General features: G+C 31.1%; 1 protein-coding gene and 3 non-coding genes across 7 annotated transcripts; 3 read left to right on the top strand and 1 right to left on the bottom strand.

Annotated features, from left to right (window-relative positions):
* The first annotated feature begins 481 nt into the window (after nt 1-481).
* Nucleotides 482-2,476, top strand: LOC138914634 (small subunit ribosomal RNA). Its single transcript, XR_011420458.1, has one exon. It is a non-coding gene; the product is annotated as a small subunit ribosomal RNA (ribosomal RNA).
* A 621-nt stretch (nt 2,477-3,097) lies between these two features.
* On the top strand, nt 3,098-3,276 carry LOC138914643 (5.8S ribosomal RNA). The gene has a single exon (XR_011420464.1). It is a non-coding gene; the product is annotated as a 5.8S ribosomal RNA (ribosomal RNA).
* A 398-nt stretch (nt 3,277-3,674) lies between these two features.
* LOC138914637 (large subunit ribosomal RNA) lies at nt 3,675-7,631 on the top strand. Its single transcript, XR_011420460.1, has one exon. It is a non-coding gene; the product is annotated as a large subunit ribosomal RNA (ribosomal RNA).
* Nucleotides 7,632-20,348: 12,717 nt separating this feature from the next.
* On the bottom strand, nt 20,349-22,896 carry LOC138914632 (homeobox protein 10-like). Of its 4 annotated transcripts, none has more exons than XM_070219429.1 (5): nt 22,126-22,896; nt 21,219-21,289; nt 21,094-21,153; nt 21,003-21,028; nt 20,349-20,877 (listed from the first exon to the last, which is right to left on the bottom strand). In XM_070219429.1, the coding sequence occupies exons 1-5, from the start codon at nt 22,149-22,151 to the stop codon at nt 20,533-20,535; spliced, it is 528 nt and encodes a 175-aa protein (XP_070075530.1). In that variant the 5' UTR covers nt 22,152-22,896; the 3' UTR covers nt 20,349-20,532. The 4 variants fall into 4 exon arrangements, with proteins under 4 accessions (XP_070075530.1, XP_070075528.1, XP_070075529.1 ...); XM_070219427.1 differs by having other exon boundaries at nt 21,219-21,267; nt 22,126-22,890; XM_070219428.1 differs by lacking the exon at nt 21,003-21,028 and having other exon boundaries at nt 20,349-20,903; nt 22,126-22,890.
* Nucleotides 22,897-24,745: the final 1,849 nt, after the last annotated feature.

The raw sequence follows: 24,745 nt of genomic DNA, 5'->3' as shown, positions 1-24,745 counted from the left end.
TTACCAGAGAGTTATATGGAAAAGATAAATTTTAAATTTATCATCAAAATGCAAATGATTTAACTCAATATTTATATTGGTTAAACAAAAATTGTACATGTGTGGATACAATAATTATGTATGTTGAACAAAAATGATATTTTAGAATGAAATATGTATATATAATATAATAAAAACTTATAGAAAGAACAATATATATTGAAAATTGTGTTATAAAAAAGTTGTACTTTTTCTTTAACATCAATTATAAACTTGTTATATTAGTGGCGAAACAAGTAAAAATTAAAGAACGTATACGAATGCCATATAAAAATGGCCGTATTCGAATTAAAATAGAATTATTTCACAAAGCAAAAAAAAAATATTGAATTAAAATCAATATTTAAGAAAAACCGAACAAATAATATGGAAATAAAATCTATTATATTTATATTACTAATTTCTATTCAAAAAATATGAATGAAATATGAACGAAAACATTATTCTGGTTGATCCTGCCAGTAGTTATATGCTTGTCTCAAAGATTAAGCCATGCATGTCTAAGTACACACGAATTAAAAGTGAAACCGCAAAAGGCTCATTATATCAGTTATGGTTCCTTAGATCGTTAACAGTTACTTGGATAACTGTGGTAATTCTAGAGCTAATACATGCAATTAAAACATGAACCTTATGGGACATGTGCTTTTATTAGGCTAAAACCAAGCGATCGCAAGATCGTTATATTGGTTGAACTCTAGATAACATGCAGATCGTATGGTCTTGTACCGACGACAGATCTTTCAAATGTCTGCCCTATCAACTTTTGATGGTAGTATCTAGGACTACCATGGTTGCAACGGGTAACGGGGAATCAGGGTTCGATTCCGGAGAGGGAGCCTGAGAAACGGCTACCACATCTAAGGAAGGCAGCAGGCGCGTAAATTACCCACTCCCAGCTCGGGGAGGTAGTGACGAAAAATAACAATACAGGACTCATATCCGAGGCCCTGTAATTGGAATGAGTACACTTTAAATCCTTTAACAAGGACCAATTGGAGGGCAAGTCTGGTGCCAGCAGCCGCGGTAATTCCAGCTCCAATAGCGTATATTAAAGTTGTTGCGGTTAAAACGTTCGTAGTTGAACTTGTGCTTCATACGGGTAGTACAACTTACAATTGTGGTTAGTACTATACCTTTATGTATGTAAGCGTATTACCGGTGGAGTTCTTATATGTGTTTAAATACTTGTATTTTTTCATATGTTCCTCCTATTTAAAAACCTGCATTAGTGCTCTTAAACGAGTGTTATTGTGGGCCGGTACAATTACTTTGAACAAATTAGAGTGCTTAAAGCAGGCTTCAAATGCCTGAATATTCTGTGCATGGGATAATGAAATAAGACCTCTGTTCTGCTTTCATTGGTTTTCAGATCAAGAGGTAATGATTAATAGAAGCAGTTTGGGGGCATTAGTATTACGACGCGAGAGGTGAAATTCTTGGACCGTCGTAAGACTAACTTAAGCGAAAGCATTTGCCAAAGATGTTTTCATTAATCAAGAACGAAAGTTAGAGGTTCGAAGGCGATCAGATACCGCCCTAGTTCTAACCATAAACGATGCCAGCTAGCAATTGGGTGTAGCTACTTTTATGGCTCTCTCAGTCGCTTCCCGGGAAACCAAAGCTTTTGGGCTCCGGGGGAAGTATGGTTGCAAAGCTGAAACTTAAAGGAATTGACGGAAGGGCACCACCAGGAGTGGAGCCTGCGGCTTAATTTGACTCAACACGGGAAAACTTACCAGGTCCGAACATAAGTGTGTAAGACAGATTGATAGCTCTTTCTCGAATCTATGGGTGGTGGTGCATGGCCGTTCTTAGTTCGTGGAGTGATTTGTCTGGTTAATTCCGATAACGAACGAGACTCAAATATATTAAATAGATATCTTCAGGATTATGGTGTTGAAGCTTATATAGCCTTCATTCATGGTGGCAGTAAAATGTTTATTGTGTTTGAATGTGTTTATATAAGTGGAGCCGTACCTGTTGGTTTGTCCCATTATAAGGACACTAGCTTCTTAAATGGACAAATTGCGTCTAGCAATAATGAGATTGAGCAATAACAGGTCTGTGATGCCCTTAGATGTCCTGGGCTGCACGCGCGCTACAATGAAAGTATCAACGTGTATTTCCTAGACCGAGAGGTCCGGGTAAACCGCTGAACCACTTTCATGCTTGGGATTGTGAACTGAAACTGTTCACATGAACTTGGAATTCCCAGTAAGTGTGAGTCATTAACTCGCATTGATTACGTCCCTGCCCTTTGTACATACCGCCCGTCGCTACTACCGATTGAATTATTTAGTGAGGTCTCCGGACGTGATCACTGTGACGCCTTGTGTGTTACGGTTGTTTCGCAAAAGTTGACCGAACTTGATTATTTAGAGGAAGTAAAAGTCGTAACAAGGTTTCCGTAGGTGAACCTGCGGAAGGATCATTATTGTATAATATCCTTACCGTTAATAAAAAAATTTGTTAATACAAATTTAATACAAATTACCAATATATATATATATACATAATAATTATAATAATAATTATACCAAAAATATGATCTTAAAAGTAAAAGATCAAATAAATTTCGAACAAGCAAATCGAAATATTGTAATAATATAATATTATTACAAATAAATTAAATAGAAACAAACTTAAAATTCGAACAAGCAAATCGAATTATTAATATAATAAAATATATTTTATATATTTATTATAAACTTTTGTGTGTATATGGACCATAATATACACGCGTTGCGAGATGTATTGGCCAACTAATTTGATGATGATCATACATTGGATAATGCAACAACCTAAAATATACAATGTTGTACCTGGTTTCAGGTTAATGTTTTATATAAAATTATCAATATATATTAACAAACAAATGCCATTACAAATAATACTTTGATATATATTGTTTATATAAAACTAAGACATTTCGCAGCATTTATTTTAGGTATATAAATACATTTATTGAAGGAATTGATATATGCCAGTAAAATGGTGTATTTTTAATTTCTTTCAATAAAAACATATTTGACCAAATTTAAAACCAATATTATAAAACTCTAAGCGGTGGATCACTCGGCTCATGGGTCGATGAAGAACGCAGCAAACTGTGCGTCATCGTGTGAACTGCAGGACACATGAACATCGACATTTTGAACGCATATCGCAGTCCATGCTGTTATGTACTTTAATTAATTTTATAGTGCTGCTTGGACTACATATGGTTGAGGGTTGTAAGACTATGCTAATTAAGTTGTTTATACAAATTTTATAATAAAATTTTATAAGCAAATGGTATATTATTGGATAAAAATAATTTAATTATTTTATTCATAATATTAACAAATATATGAAAAACATTATCTCACAATAGTAATTAAACTTTGAGAAAAACGAAGAGGAATATTTTCTTTTTCAATCAAATAATACTGAGAAATGTCTAGCATAAAATATTATCTAGAATTGTCTCTTATTAATGATTTGAAATATGAAAAACGTTGACAATATTATTATTCTTCGTTAATTCGTTACAAATAAATGCCATTAATATATATATACGTCAGCTTTAAACGAATTTAATAAAATGTTTTATCATTATATATAAAGAATTAATTGCAAATAAAAGTTATATACAACCTCAACTCATATGGGACTACCCCCTGAATTTAAGCATATTAATTAGGGGAGGAAAAGAAACTAACAAGGATTTTCTTAGTAGCGGCGAGCGAAAAGAAATCAGTTCAGCACTAAGTCACTTTGTCTATATGGCAAATGTGAGATGCAGTGTATGGAGCGTCAATATTCTAGTATGAGAAATTAACGATTTAAGTCCTTCTTAAATGAGGCCATTTACCCATAGAGGGTGCCAGGCCCGTATAACGTTAATGATTACTAGATGATGTTTCCAAAGAGTCGTGTTGCTTGATAGTGCAGCACTAAGTGGGTGGTAAACTCCATCTAAAACTAAATATAACCATGAGACCGATAGTAAACAAGTACCGTGAGGGAAAGTTGAAAAGAACTCTGAATAGAGAGTTAAACAGTACGTGAAACTGCTTAGAGGTTAAGCCCGATGAACCTGAATATCCGTTATGGAAAATTCATCATTAAAATTGTAATATTTAAACAATATTATGATAATAGTGTGCATTTTTTCCATATAAGGACATTGTAATCTATTAGCATACCAAATTTATCATAAAATATAACTTATAGTTTATTCAAATTAAATTGCTTGCATTTTAACACAGAATAAATGTTATTAAGTTGATAAAGTGCTGATAGATTTATATGAATACAGTGCGTTAATTTTTCGGAATTATATAATGGCATGATTATCATTGATTTTTGTGTTTATTATATGCACTTGTAGGATTAACAATGCGAAAGATTCAGGATACCTTCGGGACCCGTCTTGAAACACGGACCAAGGAGTCTAACATATGTGCAAGTTATTGGGATATAAACCTAATAGCGTAATTAACTTGACTAATAATGGGATTAGTTTTTTAACTATTTATAGCTAATTAACACAATCCCGGGGCGTTCTATATAGTTATGTATAATGATATTTATATTATTTATGCCTCTAACTGGAACGTACCTTGAGCATATATGCTGTGACCCGAAAGATGGTGAACTATACTTGATCAGGTTGAAGTCAGGGGAAACCCTGATGGAAGACCGAAACAGTTCTGACGTGCAAATCGATTGTCAGAATTGAGTATAGGGGCGAAAGACCAATCGAACCATCTAGTAGCTGGTTCCTTCCGAAGTTTCCCTCAGGATAGCTGGTGCATTTTAATATTATATAAAATAATCTTATCTGGTAAAGCGAATGATTAGAGGCCTTAGGGTCGAAACGATCTTAACCTATTCTCAAACTTTAAATGGGTAAGAACCTTAACTTTCTTGATATGAAGTTTAAGGTTATGATATAATGTGCCCAGTGGGCCACTTTTGGTAAGCAGAACTGGCGCTGTGGGATGAACCAAACGTAATGTTACGGTGCCCAAATTAACAACTCATGCAGATACCATGAAAGGCGTTGGTTGCTTAAAACAGCAGGACGGTGATCATGGAAGTCGAAATCCGCTAAGGAGTGTGTAACAACTCACCTGCCGAAGCAACTAGCCCTTAAAATGGATGGCGCTTAAGTTGTATACCTATACATTACCGCTAAAGTAGATGATTTATATTACTTGTGATATAAATTTTGAAACTTTAGTGAGTAGGAAGGTACAATGGTATGCGTAGAAGTGTTTGGCGTAAGCCTGCATGGAGCTGCCATTGGTACAGATCTTGGTGGTAGTAGCAAATAATCGAATGAGACCTTGGAGGACTGAAGTGGAGAAGGGTTTCGTGTGAACAGTGGTTGATCACGAGTTAGTCGGTCCTAAGTTCAAGGCGAAAGCCGAAAATTTTCAAGTAAAACCAAAAACGCAATATATACAAATCAAGCTAATATAATATACTTGAATAATTTTGAACGAAAGGGAATACGGTTCCAATTCCGTAACCTGTTGAGTATCCGTTTGTTATTAAATATGGGCCTCGTGCTCATCCTGGCAACAGGAACGACCATAAAGAAGCCGTCGAGAGATATCGGAAGAGTTTTCTTTTCTGTTTTATAGCCGTACTACCATGGAAGTCTTTCGCAGAGAGATATGGTAGATGGGCTAGAAGAGCATGACATATACTGTTGTGTCGATATTTTCTCCTCGGACCTTGAAAATTTATGGTGGGGACACGCAAACTTCTCAACAGGCCGTACCAATATCCGCAGCTGGTCTCCAAGGTGAAGAGTCTCTAGTCGATAGAATAATGTAGGTAAGGGAAGTCGGCAAATTAGATCCGTAACTTCGGGATAAGGATTGGCTCTGAAGATTGAGATAGTCGGGCTTGATTGGGAAACAATAACATGGTTTATGTGCTCGTTCTGGGTAAATAGAGTTTCTAGCATTTATGTTAGTTACTTGTTCCCCGGATAGTTAGTTACGTAGCCAATTGTGGAACTTTCTTGCTAAAATTTTTAAGAATACTAATTGGGTCAAACCAATTAGTTCTTATTAATTATAACGATTATCAATTAACAATCAATTCAGAACTGGCACGGACTTGGGGAATCCGACTGTCTAATTAAAACAAAGCATTGTGATGGCCCTAGCGGGTGTTGACACAATGTGATTTCTGCCCAGTGCTCTGAATGTCAAAGTGAAGAAATTCAAGTAAGCGCGGGTCAACGGCGGGAGTAACTATGACTCTCTTAAGGTAGCCAAATGCCTCGTCATCTAATTAGTGACGCGCATGAATGGATTAACGAGATTCCTACTGTCCCTATCTACTATCTAGCGAAACCACAGCCAAGGGAACGGGCTTGGAATAATTAGCGGGGAAAGAAGACCCTTTTGAGCTTGACTCTAATCTGGCAGTGTAAGGAGACATAAGAGGTGTAGAATAAGTGGGAGATATTAGACTTCGGTTTGGTATCGTCAATGAAATACCACTACTCTTATTGTTTCCTTACTTACTTGATTAAATGGAACGTGTATCATTTCCTAGCCATTATACGGATATATTTATTATATCTTATGGTATTGGGTTTTGATGCAAGCTTCTTGATCAAAGTATCACGAGTTTGTTATATAATCGCAAACAAATTCTTTAATAAAACGGTGCATTTATGTATTTTTGATTTGAAAATTTGGTATAACTCCAATTACTCAGGTATGATCCAATTCAAGGACATTGCCAGGTAGGGAGTTTGACTGGGGCGGTACATCTCTCAAATAATAACGGAGGTGTCCCAAGGCCAGCTCAGTGCGGACAGAAACCACACATAGAGCAAAAGGGCAAATGCTGACTTGATCTCGGTGTTCAGTACACACAGGGACAGCAAAAGCTCGGCCTATCGATCCTTTTGGTTTAAAGAGTTTTTAACAAGAGGTGTCAGAAAAGTTACCATAGGGATAACTGGCTTGTGGCGGCCAAGCGTTCATAGCGACGTCGCTTTTTGATCCTTCGATGTCGGCTCTTCCTATCATTGTGAAGCAAAATTCACCAAGCGTTGGATTGTTCACCCATGCAAGGGAACGTGAGCTGGGTTTAGACCGTCGTGAGACAGGTTAGTTTTACCCTACTAATGACAAAACGTTGTTGCGACAGCATTCCTGCGTAGTACGAGAGGAACCGCAGGTACGGACCAATGGCACAATACTTGTTCGAGCGAACAGTGGTATGACGCTACGTCCGTTGGATTATGCCTGAACGCCTCTAAGGTCGTATCCGTGCTGGACTGCAATGATAAATAAGGGGCAATTTGCATTGTATGGCTTCTAAACCATTTAAAGTTTATAATTTACTTTATAAACGACAATGGATGTGATGCCAATGTAATTTGTAACATAGTAAATTGGGAGGATCTTCGATCACCTGATGCCGCGCTAGTTACATATAAAAGCATTATTTAATACAATGACAAAGCCTAGAATCAATTGTAAACGACTTTTGTAACAGGCAAGGTGTTGTAAGTGGTTGAGCAGCTGCCATACTGCGATCCACTGAAGCTTATCCTTTGCTTGATGATTCGATAATAAACATAAATTTAATTGTGTTTATTTTGTTTGGCTTTTTTAAGTCAGAATATATATATATATAAAATATATATATATAAAATAATAATTATATTTAAATAAATTTTATTTAAATATATTTAACAATGGTAGCCATATGTATCGTCATCCTATTAGTGACGCGTATAAAAATATTCTAAGTCCGAACATGCAAATAAGAGACATATGCAAGTATATGTACTTCTTAAGGTAGCCAACTGAATCGTCATCCTATTAGTGACGTGTATACAAATATTCTAAGTCCGAACATGCAAGTAAGAGACATATGCAAGTATATGTACCTCTTAAGGTAGCCAACTGAATCGTCATCCTATTAGTGACGCGTATACAAATATTCTAAGTCCGAACATGCAAATAAGAGACATATGCAAGTATATGTACCTCTTAAGGTAGCCAACTGAATCGTCATCCTATTAGTGACGCGTATAAAAATATTCTAAGTCCGAACATGCAAATAAGAGACATATGCAAGTATATGTACCTCTTAAGGTAGCCAACTGAATCGTCATCCTATTAGTGACGTGTATAAAAATATTCTAAGTCCGAACATACAAGTAAGAGACATATGCAAGTATATGTACCTCTTAAGGTAGCCAACTGAATCGTCATCCTATTAGTGACGTGTATAAAAATATTCTAAGTCCGAACATGCAAGTAAGAGACATATGCAAGTCAATGTTCCTCTTAAAATAGATGATTGAATCGTCATCCTATTAGTGACGTGTATAAAAATATTCCAAGTCCAAACATGAGTTATATGGATATGAAAATAATATTAAGTTCTAGTATGGATATGAAAAAAATGAGTTATATGGATATGGGAAAAATAACAAGTTCTAGTATGGATATGAAAAAAATGAGTTATGTGGATATGGGAAAAATAATAAGTTCTAGTATGGATATGAAAAAAAATGAGTTATATGGATATGGAAAAGAATACAGAGTTCTAGTATGGATATGGAAAAATGAGTTATATGAATATGGGAAAAATGATAAGTTCTAGTATGGATATGAAAAAATATTGAGTTATATGGATATTAAAGAAATAATAAGTTCTAGTATGGATATGGAAAAAAATTAGTTATATTGATATGCTAAATAATGAGTTATATGCATATGGGAAAAATACTAAGTTGTAGTATGGATATGGGAAGAATACTGAGTTCTAGTATGGATATGGGAAAAATAATCAGTTCTAGTATGGATATGAAAAAATATTGAGTTTTATGGATATTGAAGAGATAATAAGCTCTAGTATGGATATGGAAAAAATTAATTATATTGTAATAGTAAATAATAAGTTATATGGATATAGGAAGAAAATTAGGTTCTAGTATGGATATGAAAAAAATTAGTTCTATGGATATGGGAAAAATAAAAAGTTCTGGTATGGATATGGAAAAATATTAAGTTATATGGATATTAAAGAAATAATAAGTTCTGGTATGGATATGGAATAAAATGAGTTGTAGAGATATGGCAAAAATATAATGTTCTAGTATGGATATGAAAAAAATTAGTTATATGAATATGGGAAAATTTATAAGTTCTAGTATGGATATGGGAAAAAGAATAAGTTCTAGTATGGATATGAAAAAATATTGAGCTATATGAATATTAAAGACATAATAAGTTCTAGTATGAATATGGAAAAATATTATTTATATTGATATGGTAAATAATGATTTAGGTATATGGATATGGGATAAATACTAAATTCTAGTGTGGATATGGAAAAAACGAGTTATATGGATATGGGAAAAATAATAAGTTCAAGTATGGATATGGAAAAAAATTAGTTTAATAGTTATAGGTATGGAAAAAAAATTAATTATATAGATATAGAACAAAAAATAAGTTATATGGATATGGTGGCATCAGTACGAAATATGCCCAATTTACATACACCGGAGCCGCAGTACGGTAAATACCCAATATTTAGACGTCGTGGCCAAAAACATATATAGGGAGGCAGTGCTCGCCGACCGGCCGTATTGTTCAAAATTTATGTTTATCATATTATTTTGGCAATGCTATATATAAATGATATCTTATACATATAATTCAATTATAGCGATATGGAAATACCATATTATATGTATAAAGAAAAAAAATGTATAATAAAATATACATTGACATACAAATATGGCTAGTTGTATGGATATGCCGTATTCATTATATGGATACGGCATATAGATTATATAAATATGACCAAAAAATATTTTATATTGATATGGCAAATAAAGAAATTACTTGAATATGGAAATAAAAAAAGTTATATTGATATGGAAGAAAATAATGAGTCATATAGATATGTTGGCATCAGTACGAAATATGCCCAATTTACATACACCGGGGCCGCAGTACGAAAAATACCCAATATTTAGACGTCGTGGCCAAAAACATATATAGGGAGGCAGTGCTCGCCGACCGGCCGTATTGTTCAAAATTTATGTTTATCATATTATTTTGGCAATGCTATATATAAATGATATCTTATACATATAATTCAATTATAGCGATATGGAAATACCATATTATATGTATAAAGAAAAAAAATGTATAATAAAATATACATTGACATACAAATATGGCTAGTTGTATGGATATGCCGTATTCATTATATGGATACGGCATATAGATTATATAAATATGACCAAAAAATATTTTATATTGATATGGCAAATAAAGAAATTACTTGAATATGGAAATAAAAGAAGTTATATTGATATGGAAGAAAATAATGAGTCATATAGATATGTTGGCATCAGTACGAAATATGCCCAATTTACATACACCGGGGCCGCAGTACGAAAAATACCCAATATTTAGACGTCGTGGCCAAAAACATATATAGGGAGGCAGTGCTCGCCGACCGGCCGTATTGTTCAAAATTTATGTTTATCATATTATTTTGGCAATGCTATATATAAATGATATCTTATACATATAATTCAATTATAGCGATATGGAAATACCATATTATATGTATAAAGAAAAAAAATGTATAATAAAATATACATTGACATACAAATATGGCTAGTTGTATGGATATGCCGTATTCATTATATGGATACGGCATATAGATTATATAAATATGACCAAAAAATATTTTATATTGATATGGCAAATAAAGAAATTACTTGAATATGGAAATAAAAGAAGTTATATTGATATGGAAGAAAATAATGAGTCATATAGATATGTTGGCATCAGTACGAAATATGCCCAATTTACATACACCGGGGCCGCAGTACGAAAAATACCCAATATTTAGACGTCGTGGCCAAAAACATATATAGGGAGGCAGTGCTCGCCGACCGGCCGTATTGTTCAAAATTTATGTTTATCATATTATTTTGGCAATGCTATATATAAATGATATCTTATACATATAATTCAATTATAGCGATATGGAAATACCATATTATATGTATAAAGAAAAAAAATGTATAATAAAATATACATTGACATACAAATATGGCTAGTTGTATGGATATGCCGTATTCATTATATGGATACGGCATATAGATTATATAAATATGACCAAAAAATATTTTATATTGATATGGCAAATAAAGAAATTACTTGAATATGGAAATAAAAGAAGTTATATTGATATGGAAGAAAATAATGAGTCATATAGATATGTTGGCATCAGTACGAAATATGACCAATTTACATACACCGGGGCCGCAGTACGAAAAATACCCAATATTTAGACGTCGTGGCCAAAAACATATATAGGGAGGCAGTGCTCGCCGACCGGCCGTATTGTTCAAAATTTATGTTTATCATATTATTTTGGCAATGCTATATATAAATGATATCTTATACATATAATTCAATTATAGCGATATGGAAATACCATATTATATGTATAAAGAAAAAAAATGTATAATAAAATATACATTGACATACAAATATGGCTAGTTGTATGGATATGCCGTATTCATTATATGGATACGGCATATAGATTATATGGCAAATAAAGAAATTACTTGAATATGGAAATAAAAGAAGTTATATTGATATGGAAGAAAATAATGAGTCATATAGATATGTTGGCATCAGTACGAAATATGCCCAATTTACATACACCGGGGCCGCAGTACGAAAAATACCCAATATTTAGACGTCGTGGCCAAAAACATATATAGGGAGGCAGTGCTCGCCGACCGGCCGTATTGTTCAAAATTTATGTTTATCATATTATTTTGGCAATGCTATATATAAATGATATCTTATACATATAATTCAATTATAGCGATATGGAAATACCATATTATATGTATAAAGAAAAAAATGTATAATAAAATATACATTGACATACAAATATGGCTAGTTGTATGGATATGCCGTATTCATTATATGGATACGGCATATAGATTATATAAATATGACCAAAAAATATTTTATATTGATATGGCAAATAAAGAAATTACTTGAATATGGAAATAAAAGAAGTTATATTGATATGGAAGAAAATAATGAGTCATATAGATATGTTGGCATCAGTACGAAATATGCCCAATTTACATACACCGGGGCCGCAGTACGAAAAATACCCAATATTTAGACGTCGTGGCCAAAAACATATATAGGGAGGCAGTGCTCGCCGACCGGCCGTATTGTTCAAAATTTATGTTTATCATATTATTTTGGCAATGCTATATATAAATGATATCTTATACATATAATTCAATTATAGCGATATGGAAATACCATATTATATGTATAAAGAAAAAAAATGTATAATAAAATATACATTGACATACAAATATGGCTAGTTGTATGGATATGCCGTATTCATTATATGGATACGGCATATAGATTATATAAATATGACCAAAAAATATTTTATATTGATATGGCAAATAAAGAAATTACTTGAATATGGAAATAAAAGAAGTTATATTGATATGGAAGAAAATAATGAGTCATATAGATATGTTGGCATCAGTACGAAATATGCCCAATTTACATATACCGGGGCCGCAGTACGAAAAATACCCAATATTTAGACGTCGTGGCCAAAAACATATATAGGGAGGCAGTGCTCGCCGACCGGCCGTATTGTTCAAAATTTATGTTTATCATATTATTTTGGCAATGCTATATATAAATGATATCTTATACATATAATTCAATTATAGCGATATGGAAATACCATATTATATGTATAAAGAAAAAAAAATGTATAATAAAATATACATTGACATACAAATATGGCTAGTTGTATGGATATGCCGTATTCATTATATGGATACGGCATATAGATTATATAAATATGACCAAAAAATATTTTATATTGATATGGCAAATAAAGAAATTACTTGAATATGGAAATAAAAAAAGTTATATTGATATGGAAGAAAATAATGAGTCATATAGATATGTTGGCATCAGTACGAAATATGCCCAATTTACATACACCGGGGCCGCAGTACGAAAAATACCCAATATTTAGACGTCGTGGCCAAAAACATATATAGGGAGGCAGTGCTCGCCGACCGGCCGTATTGTTCAAAATTTATGTTTATCATATTATTTTGGCAATGCTATATATAAATGATATCTTATACATATAATTCAATTATAGCAATATGGAAATACCATATTATATGTATAAAGAAAAAAAATGTATAATAAAATATACATTGACATACAAATATGGCTAGTTGTATGGATATGCCGTATTCATTATATGGATACGGCATATAGATTATATAAATATGACCAAAAAATATTTTATATTGATATGGCAAATAAAGAAATTACTTGAATATGGAAATAAAAGAAGTTATATTGATATAGAAGAAAATAATGAGTCATATAGATATGTTGGCATCAGTACGAAATATGCCCAATTTACATATACCGGGGCCGCAGTACGAAAAATACCCAATATTTAGACGTCGTGGCCAAAAACATATATAGGGAGGCAGTGCTCGCCGACCGGCCGTATTGTTCAAAATTTATGTTTATCATATTATTTTGGCAATGCTATATATAAATGATATCTTATACATATAATTCAATTATAGCGATATGGAAATACCATATTATATGTATAAAGAAAAAAAATGTATAATAAAATATACATTGACATACAAATATGGCTAGTTGTATGGATATGCCGTATTCATTATATGGATACGGCATATAGATTATATAAATATGACCAAAAAATTTTTTATATTGATATGGCAAATAAAGAAATTACTTGAATATGGAAATAAAAGAAGTTATATTGATATGGAAGAAAATAATGAGTCATATAGATATGTTGGCATCAGTACGAAATATGCCCAATTTACATACACCGGGGCCGCAGTACGAAAAATACCCAATATTTAGACGTCGTGGCCAAAAACATATATAGGGAGGCAGTGCTCGCCGACCGGCCGTATTGTTCAAAATTTATGTTTATCATATTATTTTGGCAATGCTATATATAAATGATATCTTATACATATAATTCAATTATAGCGATATGGAAATACCATATTATATGTATAAAGAAAAAAAATGTATAATAAAATATACATTGACATACAAATATGGCTAGTTGTATGGATATGCCGTATTCATTATATGGATACGGCATATAGATTATATGGATATGACCAAAAAATAATTCATAAAGAAATTATATGAATATGGCAGAAATAATTGGTTATATTAATATGATCAAATAATACTTTATATAAAAAAGTGAATATCTTTGGTTGGGTGGCAAAGAGAATTAAATATGCCCGATATATAGACGTCGTGGCCAAAAACTACTATAGGGTGAAGTGCTTGTCTGTTGGTCTCTATATATACATATAATATTTTATGCGTACACATTATTATTATAGATAGTTAATATCTATCGTATGGGTGGCAAACGGAATTAAATAATTTCGATATTTAGACGTCGTGGCCAAAAACTACTATAGGATGGTCAGTGGTTGTCCACCAATTAATTATTGAACAAACCATATGAATATCATATGCTGTTGTCAATATAATGTATATCAATAATAATAAAAAAATAAGGATGGTACAGTAAGTAGTCCATCTACTATTGAACAAAATATATTATAATATATACTTTTGTTATCAATAGAACAACATATATTAAAATCAAAATATTATCCGTATAAATTTGTTTCTTAAATGAAATTAAGACTTGGCTACGCGGTTAATATTATAAACCCATGATAATAAGGTGAAACAGAGGTCAAGTTTCTATTATATATAGAATAACAAATTGTTTCCGACTTTTATCGTTAATCTTTGGTGGCAGGTATATATGATAATTTATATTAAATTATTATATCCCCTGTCGTTTGGGCACAGAGTATCGCTTGCCGGTACAATGTGTTTACAAAAAGCATTATAATAAAATATAATTGCAATATTAGTGATCAAAATAATTTCATATGCGCTCGGTTTTATATCATATATTACCAGAGAGTTATATGGAAAAGATAAATTTTAAATTTATCATCAAAATGCAAATGATTTAAGTAGTAGGATAATACGGGTGCTGGCTCACTTTTAATTGATCGTGTCAAACCAATTAGCACCAATTAGTCACGCATGGTTGCACAGGTGTTATAATGACCTAATTAGCACATAGGTGTTATAATGACCTAATTAACTTAATTAATCAATAAAAGTGTGGGAAAAAGGTTGGGAAAAGTGGAGTGTGTGCGTGACCGTTAAGATGCACACAGGTGTCATAATGACCTAGTTAGCATAAAAAAGGTCACTTAGAAAGAGTGTGAGGAAAGAAAAGAAATGGAGTGTGTGGGTCACCGTTAAGATGCACACAGGTGTCAGAATTTGTGATTGGTTCTGGTGTGTAGGAGTGTGAGAGAGGTGTGTTTTCTCATGCCTAGAATTTGTGTGTAGGAGTGTGAGAGAGGTGTGTTTTTTCATGCCTAGAATTTGTGATTGGTTCTGGTGTGTAGGAGTGTGAGAGAGGGGTCATGCCTAGAATTTGTGGTTGCTTAGAGTGATCTTTACCTGAAAATTGTGTGTAGGAGCGTGAGAGAGGGGTGTTTTATTATGCGTGTCCATTTTGTTAATTCAATTAGGATTGTAGATGATATCTGTTAGTGTAACCTATCTTCAGTGGTTTTGTGGACAAAAGTGTGAGTTCGAGAACTCCCCCCCACAAAAACAATGAGATTGTTTATTTAATCAAGTTTTCAAAAAAGTTACATGTCAAGAAGAAATGTGGAAAGTAGTTCAGTTTAAGAAAAGTATTCGAGTTGAGTGAATCTTATAAAATCGTCGTGTGAACCCTCCGGAAATTTCAAGTTGAAGAAAACTCGTGTTAATTTTTGTTTCAAGTGGATTCGAAATCTCTGCTATCTTGTGAAATACTCAAATTTGAGTTTTGTGGACAAACTAAAAAAAGAAAATAAAATACTTTACAGTTAAAGTAAAGTATAATAAAGTAAAAAGAAGAAGAAGAAGTGATATTTCAAAACAATATTTAAAAACAACAAAAACAAAAACAAATCAAAAATGGATAAGTATTGTGATAAGTGCAATATTACCCTGTCGGCTAACATTTCGTGGAGTCATCATCTGCGAACGGAGCAGCATAAAAGAAATGTAATAGAGCCAGTGGATTCGAAAATTAAAAAAATCAGATCTGGATTCCGAGGAAGGATTATTCACTATCTATATGAAAATAGTAGTAATGATGTGATTTATCCAACACAATTTATGGAGGAAGCAGGAGAAGCTTTTCTCCCTCACTTGTATCCATTGTTAGAGAGTTATGGATCAGTAAAAATTAACTTTGAACTTTTTGGAAAATATGTACTCTTGAAGGAAGAAGTGGAATGTGAAGAAATAAAGTCATTTCAAAGTAAAATGACAATAATCACTGCCAACTCCAATATAGAAACTGAATATAAGGAGCACATGGAGAAAAATTTTGGTGAGGATGGAGGAATTCCAAGAAAGGGGTAGTGGTTGGACATTGATTCATCTCATTCGATTGGAAATGAATATCAATCAATATTCACCTTTAAGAGGATCATCCTATATTAAACTACCCTCTTGGTTAGAAAATAAAAATGCAATCATAAATGTTAAAAACCTGAATGATGAATATTGTTTTAAGTGGACCTTAATCGCTGCATTAAGCAACCTTAATAAAAATGCAGGCAGGTGCACGAGTTATAAAGTGAATATATATGATGATCTCATTCAAGTCAATGGGATCACATTAAATTTCAGTGGATTGGAATTTCCACTTAAACCGTCAGATATCAAAAAATTTATAGAGAAAAATAAAGAAATAAATATAACACTTTTTGGATTCGATGATGGAGCTATTTTTGGACCTATATACTATTACCCAGAAGTGAGGAAAAATTCTATAAATATGCTGCTAGTGGAGGAAGGATGTAAAGCACATTATACTTGGATAAAAAACCTATCAAAGTAAGTAGTTTTATAATATCATAATTATTATTATTATTATGTATCATTATTTTTTGATTTGTTTTTGTTTTACATTTTGTAATATTTATATGTTTTCATATTTAAAAAAATTATTTTTTTTTTTTTTATATCTTTATTTTAGTTTGGTTTCCTCTCAAGTTTCGAGAGATAAAGGAACGAAATGGTTCTGCCAAATTTGCTTAAATTATTCATTGAGTGAAGATGCTGCCAACCGACACTCTGAAGTCTGTGGTAAAAAGGTATCGCGTCTACCAAACCCGAGGGATGCAATTTTAAAATATAAGAATATTCAAAAGGAAGTGATGATACCATTCACAGTATACGCTGATTTTGAATGCATCCTTCAACCTATTAATAAAATTGAAACATTAAATTTAAATATAGTAAATATTCATAAGCCTATTTCATATGCATACTATATAAAATGTGCACATGATAATAGTTTAGATAAGTTTGTTTTAGAAACTAAATTAAACTCAGGAATGAATTTCCTCCTATCTCTTATAGAAAATTTAACACTTATATTTGAGAATCATATTTCTAAAAATGTACCTATAATTATATCTGATGTTGAAGAAGAAGATTTTAAAAAATCAATTAATTGTCATATATGCAACACTCCTCTTTTATTAGATAGAGTTAGGGATCACTGTCACTTCACAGGAAAATTTAGGGGTGCAGCACATAATGCGTGCAATTTAAAATATAAAGTCCCAAAATTTATTCCTGTTTTCTTCCACAATTTCACCAGGTATGATTGTCATCTATTTATAAAAGATTTGGCTCTCATACCTGGTGAAATAAAGGTAATTCCATTAAATAAGGAACAATATATTTCAATATCAAAAATTATAACTATTAGTAATGGTGAAAACTTTGAAATCCGTTTTCTAGATTCGTTTCGTTTTATGCCTTCTGCATTAGATACATTAGCTTCAAACCTGGATAGTGAACAAATGTATATTACAAAATCATTTTTCCCAAATGAAAATCAGTTTAACCTTATGCGAAGAAAGGGTGTATTTCCTTATGAATATTTAGATTCAGTTGAGAAATTAAAAGAAAGTATATTACCTCCTAAAGAAGCTTTCTATAGTTCCTTAACTGAAAATGAATGTTCAAACGAAAATTACACTCACGCACAAGAGGTATGGAATGAGTTTTCATGTGAGAACTTAAAAGATTATTTAGAGTTATATTTGAAAACAGATGTTTTATTAATGGCTGATGTCTTTGAAAACTTCCGAAGACTTTGCATTAAAATTTATTCCCTTGATCCAGCACATTTTTTCACAACACCAGGTTTATCATGGGAAGCTATGTTGAAATGTACTAAAATTGAATTAGATTTATTAACTGATATAGATCAATATAAATTTATTCAAAGTGGTATTCGAGGTGGTTTAGTACAATGTACATGTAGATATGCTAAAGCAAATAATAAATATGTTGATAATTTTGATAGTACTCAAAAATCATCATATTTAGTTTATTTGGATGCAAATAATTTATATGGTTGGGCTATGTCACAATCTTTACCATATGGAGGTTTTGAATGGCTTTCAAGGGAATCACTTGATAGTATTAATATTTCAGAGATTGGAGATGATAGTGAATATGGATACATTTTTGAGGTGGATTTAAAATATCCTTATAAATTACATAACAAACACAATGATCTTCCATTTTGTTGCAATAATCAATTACCAACAAACAGAGATAAAATTAAAAAATTAATTGCTGATTTAAGGGATAAAGAAAAATATATTATTCATTATAAAAATCTTCAACAGTGTATAGAAAATGGTTTAATTCTAAAAAAAATCCATAGAGGTCTCCGTTTCTTGCAGAAGCCTTGGTTAAAAGCATACATTGACTTGAATACATTTCATAGAACTAATGCAAAAAATGCATTTGAAAAAGATTTTTTTAAACTTTTAAATAATGCTGTCTATGGAAAAACCATGGAAAATGTTGATAAAAGAGTGGATGTAAAGTTAATTACAGAATGGGAAAGTGCTTCACCATTAGACTCTGCTGGACCTAAAAGACATTGTGCTAGATCTCTTATTTCAAAGTCCAACTTCCATAGCGTAAAACAGTTTTCAGAAAACTTCTTTGCTTTTCAAATGAAAAGGTTAAATGTGTTATACAATAAACCTGTATATTTGGGTTTTGTTGTATTAGATTTATCAAAATGGAAAATGTATGATTTTCATTATAATTATATAAAACCCAAATACAATGAAAATGTGCAATTAAATTATATGGATACAGATTCTTTTATATACACAATTAATACTGATGATTTTTATAAAGATATTCAAAATGATATTGAGATGAAGTTTGATACATCAGATTATTCTGATGAATTATTAAATCTCTATAATTTTCCTAAAGCTAATAAAAGAGGTTGGGATTTTTTAAAGATGAACTCAATGGAAGACCGATGACTGAATTTGTTGGTTTAAGATCGAAAATGTATGCCTTTAGGTCATCTAATATTAATGACATCTCTGAAAAAACAGTGAAAAAATCAAAGGGGGTTAAAAGAAGTGCTATTGATCAATTAACTTTTAATAGTTTTAAAAAATGTTTGTTTTCAGAAGAGGAAGTGGTCGGATCTATGTCAATGATTAGATCTAAAAATCATCTTTTATCAACAGTTAAATGTAAAAAAGTTGTTCTCAGTCACAAAGATACAAAGCTCGTTATACAAAACGATAAAATTAATACATTACAATATGGACATTATAAAATAGAAGAAAAAAAATTAGAAAATAAACTTGATGAAATAAATGCAAATATTTATGTTTTCGAGCAAAGAATAAAAGAAATAGAGAATTGTTCTAATAGAAATAATAATCAAGACATTGAAATAGAAAAATTAAAGAAAAATATTGATGATTGTACATTTGAAATGTTTTATACAGAATTAGAAATAAATTTACTGGATTGTGAAAAAGAATAAATGTAATCTATAATAAAAATAAATGAAATCTATAATAATAATAATAATCTAGCAACATCACTTTTTATTTAAAGGTTAATTAAAGGTAATGTATAAACCATATATTACAAATCAAAACAGCATTATAAAATTTTTATTTTTAAAAGAATAAACATCGCTTTTTATTTAAAGGTTAATTAAAGGTAATGTATAAACCAAATATTACAAATCAAAACAGCATTATAAAATTTTTATTTTTAAAAGAATAAACATGGCTTTATTAAGAGGTTAATGTTAAAATTTCTCAGAACAATATTATAAAATATTTTTTTTTGTTTTTTTTTTTAAATTTAAAGAACAAACATAGCTTATTAGAGGTTAATGTTAAAATTTCCAAAAACAATATTATAAATTTTTTATTTTAAAGAACAATTAAAATGTTTTCTTCGAATTACATTCAATTTGCTTACTTTCTTCTATATTTAGTGGTATAGTTTGTACATAACTATTTATACCACCCTCTAATATATAGATTTTATTATCATCATTACTTAAAGGAATTGATTTTATATATTCATCATTATCCTTATCTAAATTTAAAGGAATAGTTTGTATGTAGTTACTTATTCCACCTTCGACAAGAATAGATTCCTCCTCACTAGGTGATCTTGTAATACATGGCTCTGGATTATCCTCATCGAAAATATTCACATCATGGTCATCATCATCATCATCATCGTCATCTTCATCATATGAACCCAGAGCGTCGTCTTTAACCTCTTTTTTGTTGAAGTTTTGAAATTCTGAAAATATAAATATTATTAGTATAAATATTATTTTATATATGTATATTTATTAATAAACTCACCTTTTAGTAATCCACTCGAAATATTATTATTAACCTCTTTTTTGTTAAAGTTTTGAAATTCTGAAAATATAAATATTATTAGTATAAATATTATTTTATATATGTATATTTATTAATCAACTCACCTTTTAGTACTCCACTCGAAATAGTATTATTAACCTCTTTTTTGTTAAAGTTTTGAAATTCTGAAAATATAAATATTATAAGTATAAATATTATTTTATATATGTATATTTATTATTCAACTCACCTTTTTGTACTCCACTCGAAATAGTATTAGCAACTTCTTTATTTAAATTCTGCAAAAACAAACATATTTCCCTACTCAATCAGATTATAGTATCACTATTAGTTATTTTGAAGTCATTAATGTCATTAATTAGAATTGTATCTGTACTAATCTCACTTTCTTTTTTATTTAAATACTCAGTTAGCATTTGAGATTCTATATTTCTCTTTCTCAAATATATTGCATTAATTTTTTCTGCTGTTTCAATACCTATTTCATTTATTTGTGGGTCATCTCCAAGATATCCTGGTTCTACATCTCCAATCTCTTCCCTTTTACTCTCTTGCATAGAAATAATATCAGCATCTTTCGAAATTCTTTCATATACTTTCCTATCTTTCTGTCTCTCTGCATGTATTAGTGCATGTGTTAGAACTTCAGCAAATTCAAAGCAATTTATTCTTAATGTTGCTAGGGGAGGACTAATATTTCGTTTAGATTTTCGTTGCTGGTGGTGGTGGTGGTGGTGGTGGTGGGGAGTAGTTATATGTTTTGAATTCCTACGTTTAGATTTATTTACACTACGTTTAAAATTCAATCTTCTATATATATTATTGTAGTGACATTTAACACCTACCGTAGCACTTTTATATTTTACGGTGAAGAATCTATTTAACCCCCTTCTTCCTAAATCCAGATGCCCCCCTATTTTCCTTTCATTCTCAATTAATTGCTTTTTAAAATTCTCTATTATTCCTCTCTTTGTAAATTCTATTTCAGTGTTATGCATGTTTACAGTGTTTTTTAATTTATGTGTGATATTTCTTTTTATTGGAACTCGTCCTATACTTTCGAATTCTGACTCACTATCATTGATACCAATCCCTATTTCTTGAGTTGTGTTAGTTATTTTAGGTGCTTCACTTACGTTTTGAAATTCTGACTCACTATCATCGATACCAATACCAATTCCTTGTGATTTTTCAGCTCCTACGCTTTTATTTTCTATTTTCTCAAAATTTGTATCTTTAGTAATATCAAAATGATTGAGTGAGTTTGTTGTTGTTGTTGCAGATGTTGTTGTAGTTGCAGATGTAGTTGTAGTTGCAGATGTGGTTGTTGTTGTAGATGTTGGGGTACTTGATTCTTCTTCTTCCTCCTCCTCCTCCTCCTCCTCCTCCTTATTACTTATCAAAGTAGGTGGGTTTGATGTTGATGTTGATGTTGTAGGTGTAATTGTTGTTGTTGTTTTTATTTTTTCTTCAAGCACAGTTGTATTAATACTATTATTAGCATTAATTATTTTCATGTCCACTTCACTTTTTAAATTTTTTTCACTGTCATTAGTACTATTCTTCATAAGATCTATAAAAATATGGCTATCTTCCAAGATCTCGAATTTTAAGTCAATTTTTATGATTTTATTTAATTTCGGCATATTTATAAATACTCCAATTGAGTTATTTGAGATAGAGGGTTTCTCAATGATTAACATTTCACTAGGCACCGGCAACATTTTCACAACCGGATTCATTAATGATATTAAAAAAAATATTATCAAGAACGACATTTTAAGTTTTTTGATAAATGCACACGCAAACGAATAAACGATCCGAAATTGACTTGCGCAAACGAGTAAACGATCCGAAATTGATTTGCGGGAACGAATAGACGGAAACTGAAAACTTTTTAAAATGCTTCCCCCCCTTTATAACATCTAGATTTGTATATGTATATACATAAATATATACATGAGTCTATTTCACGCATTGACGTCAATGCGTACATTTTAATTGATTGTATGCCTCAAGTTGTTGTTTTTGTGAATCCAACTATCAGCTAATTTTGGAAAAGTCTAGACAGTGCGTAACTATACAATCATTTTTTTTTTTATTTGTTTTAGATTCTTTAGAGTTTAAGTTCCATACAAAATTCTTATCTGCACACACACACACGCTCTCTTAACCTACTCAACTCACAAGCACATAATCAATTCCATTCGAATTCTTATCTGTACACGCACGCTCTCTTAACCTACTCAACTCACAAACACATAATCAATTCCATTCGAATTCTTATCTTTACATGTCTCTTCACACTTTATAAATAGGAATTGTGTGTGTGTGTGTGTGTGTGTGTGAAGAAACATAATTTGATTTGAGTCATTGACGTCAATGTGTGAAATGCCTAACCAACGCACAAGCACATAATCAATTCCATTCGAATTCTTATCTTCACATGTTTCTTCACACTTTATAAATAGGAATTGTGCGTGTGAAGAAACATAATTTGATTTGAGGCATTGACGTCAATCTGTGGAATTTAATTTTTCTTCGCATTTTCTTGATTTTATAGAATTTCTTTTTTGTGAATCCAACTATCTTCCGATTTTGAAAAGCCTAGCCAACGCACAAGCACATAATCACCTTTTTGTTTCAGAATCTTTTCAACAAGATAAGTATTAGGGAATTTTGTTTTTTTAATTTCTTGTTTATAGAAGCCCCCTTGAATTGGATCACCCTTCAAGTCTTCAAGTAAATATGTGGTGGGTGATGTATTTTGTACTTTCCGAATTCGAAAAATTTCCGTTGTCCAGTTTGGAGTATAACCTTTTTCAAAGACATGCTTATATTTACTTATTCGTACATGATCCCCCTCTTTAAACTCTCCATTTATGAATATTTTTAGATGATTGTATGATCTCATCAAAATCTGTTTTTCATTTTTAGCATTAACATCAATGGGTTTCATTTTAATTGTTCTATGCTTCCTATTGTTATAATTATTAATCAATTCTTTGTATATTTCAAGCCATGTATATTTTCCATTAAAACTGAACTCACGCCACATAAGTTCTTTTATTGTTCTATTAAAACGTTCCACAATAGATGCTTTAAGAGTACTAAATGTTGAGTAATGATTAATTTCATATCGTTTCATTAATTCTCTAAATTGTTTATTATAGAATTCATTTCCATTATCTGTTTGTAAATTCTTTGGTACTCCACGACCAGATTTTATTATTTTTTCCATTGCTCTTGTAACTTCTTCTGCATTTTTTGATTTTATTGCTTCACCCCATCCATATTTAGAAAAGGTATCTATTACTGTTAATAGATACCTAAAGCCTTTATTCGATGATGCATATGCCCCCATTTCAACTAAATCAGCCTGCCATAAATCATTAATACCCTTTACTATAACTCTACGTCTTGGAAAATTCTTGAATGATGGTCGATGTAACTCATTTACAATATCTCGTTTACTCATGACTTTATTTGATTTGGTACAAATGGTTTCTTCTCTAAAGATTCAGTTTCACTTTTTAAAACTGCAGTCGGTGCAATGATATAATTGAAAATGTTACTTTCTATTTCATTTATATCCTCTACTATCTTATTAATAGTTTTCAAAAGATAGTCCAATTTTTTAGAAATTTCACTCACTTTTCCCTCAATATTATTGATTCGAGGTCTTAATCTAAAGATTTCTTGTTTTTGTGGTTGTTTAGAAATTTCACTAGATGTATTCTGTACTAGTTTACTTAT

The sequence above is a fragment of the Drosophila takahashii genome, unplaced genomic scaffold (assembly GCF_030179915.1).
Source record: "Drosophila takahashii strain IR98-3 E-12201 unplaced genomic scaffold, DtakHiC1v2 scaffold_69, whole genome shotgun sequence".
NCBI classification, from domain to species: Eukaryota; Metazoa; Arthropoda; class Insecta; order Diptera; family Drosophilidae; genus Drosophila; species Drosophila takahashii.
The sequence above is the reverse complement of the archived record's forward strand: the minus strand, read 5'-3'. Positions and strand labels throughout refer to the sequence as shown.

Excerpts from the sequence above, each read along its gene's own strand:
- LOC138914632 (XM_070219427.1), bottom strand. The coding sequence starts at position 22,767 with ATGTCGTTCTTGATAATATTTTTTTTAATATCATTAATGAATCCGGTT. Across the intron at positions 21,029-21,093 it reads TTCGAGTGGAGTACTAAAAG|AATTTCAAAACTTTAACAAA; the intron begins GTGAGTTGATTA and ends TTATATTTTCAG. Across the intron at positions 20,878-21,002 it reads AAAACTTTAACAAAAAAGAG|GTTAAAGACGACGCTCTGGG; the intron begins GTTAATAATAAT and ends AACAAAAAAGAG.